The sequence below is a fragment of the Penaeus monodon genome, chromosome 32 (assembly GCF_015228065.2).
Source record: "Penaeus monodon isolate SGIC_2016 chromosome 32, NSTDA_Pmon_1, whole genome shotgun sequence".
Classification (NCBI taxonomy): domain Eukaryota; kingdom Metazoa; phylum Arthropoda; class Malacostraca; order Decapoda; family Penaeidae; genus Penaeus; species Penaeus monodon.
In genome coordinates this window covers 11,132,464-11,134,013 of record NC_051417.1, presented here as the reverse complement: position 1 = coordinate 11,134,013, position 1,550 = coordinate 11,132,464, and the positions used below count along the sequence as shown (strand labels likewise).

At 37.9% G+C, this 1,550-nt stretch overlaps 1 protein-coding gene and 1 pseudogene across 1 annotated transcript in view; both read left to right on the top strand.

Annotated features, from left to right (window-relative positions):
* Positions 1–184, top strand: part of LOC119593549 — a 17,928-nt pseudogene extending 17,744 nt beyond the window's left edge.
* The window catches only part of LOC119593499 (DNA-directed RNA polymerase II subunit RPB1-like), a gene marked incomplete in the record, with an annotated part of 11,004 nt that continues 9,577 nt past the window's right edge, over positions 124–1,550 (top strand). The window contains 3 exon segments of the mRNA XM_037942449.1: positions 124–272; positions 415–684; positions 855–1,170. Coding sequence (XP_037798377.1) covers positions 198–272; positions 415–684; positions 855–1,170 — 661 coding nt within the window.

The following is a 1,550-nucleotide window of genomic DNA, read 5'->3' as shown; positions in this document are numbered from 1 at the left end:
TCTATTTATTATTTGGATAACCTTTGTCATTCCACTTTTAGATTGTTTATGCTTTTAGTTTTAGAAATTAAAATGGGTAGAGATAAAGAATTTACATGCAGGTAACCAGTTGATACTGGAAAAGGCAAGTAAATAAATTGATTCACATTTCAGGAGACTGCTGAGTTTGGACCTCACGAACTGAAGCCATCTCCAAGATGGCGATGGAAAGCAAAGCTCCCCTGCGGACTGTCCGCAGGATACAGTTTGGCATTCTGAGTCCAGATGAAATTGTAAGCACTTGGATTTTTATTACTAAATTCTTTTCACAAAAGCTTCACCTGCTAAAAAAAATTGTATCAATGAGTGGAATGATCAGTATTGTGAGCCATCCAGTCAGGGTCTATTTTAACTTTTTTCCTTTTTTTTCCACAGCGTCGAATGTCAGCTACTGAGGGAGGTATCAAATATGCAGAAGTTTATGAAAATGGTCGGCCAAAGTTGGGTGGCTTGATGGATCCTCGTCAGGGCTGCCTGGATAGGAATACACGTTGTACAACATGTGCTGGGAACATGACAGATTGTCCAGGGCATTTTGGACACTTGGACTTGGCAAAACCAGTCTATCATGTTGGATTCTTGACTAAAACAATGAAAATTTTGCGTTGTGTTTGTTTCTACTGCAGTAAACTTCTTTTCAATGCAGTAAGTCACAACTGCGTTATTCTAAATAGGATAATAAGGTGTGGATTAGTTAGATATGCTTCTGATAAAAAAATGTCCTAGATTATTAGATTATCATATGGGAAACTGTTAAAATGACAGTAGTATATAACCTGAGAATTTTAGTAATCCATGTTATATTTCCTCCACAGCAATACCCTAAAATCAGAGAAATTGTCACTAAGTCAAAGGGTCAACCCCGCAAGCGTCTTCAGCATGTTTACAACCTGTGCAAAGGCAAAATGATTTGTGAGGGAGGAGATGAGATTGATGTGGGCAAGGACCCCGATGATCCTGGCGCTCTGAAGAAAGGGGCAGGCCATGGAGGTTGTGGCCGCTACCAGCCCAATATTAAGAGAATTGGCCTTGAATTGATTGCTGAGTGGAAGCATACCAATGAAGATACACAGGAGAAGAAGCAGACCCTGAGTGCTGAGCGGGTTTATGAGATTTTCAAACACATTACAGGTCAGTGGATTTAAGCATTTACTTATTTGAATAATTTTTTTCTCATAGTTGGAATGAGAAAAATTTCATGGCACAAAAGTTAAACCTTTTTCTTTCTCTTATTAAAGAAATTTCAACATATGTAAGCATTTATTATTATTCATGCTCAGGAAGGTATTAAGCATAATTTTTCTCAGATACTTCAATTAGTTATTTATTATTAAAATTGTGTAATAAAAACATTCTTTCACTGAAGGAGCACTTGGATATCACCAAAATAACTCTCTTGGTCTTACATCATTCCTGGTACTTGGCAGTTTCTTCTCATCTTGAGTTAACACCACTCTCCTTGTGGGTGAGCAGTCTTGCTCTCTGCACTGACTTCGAATTTCCAGCTTTTG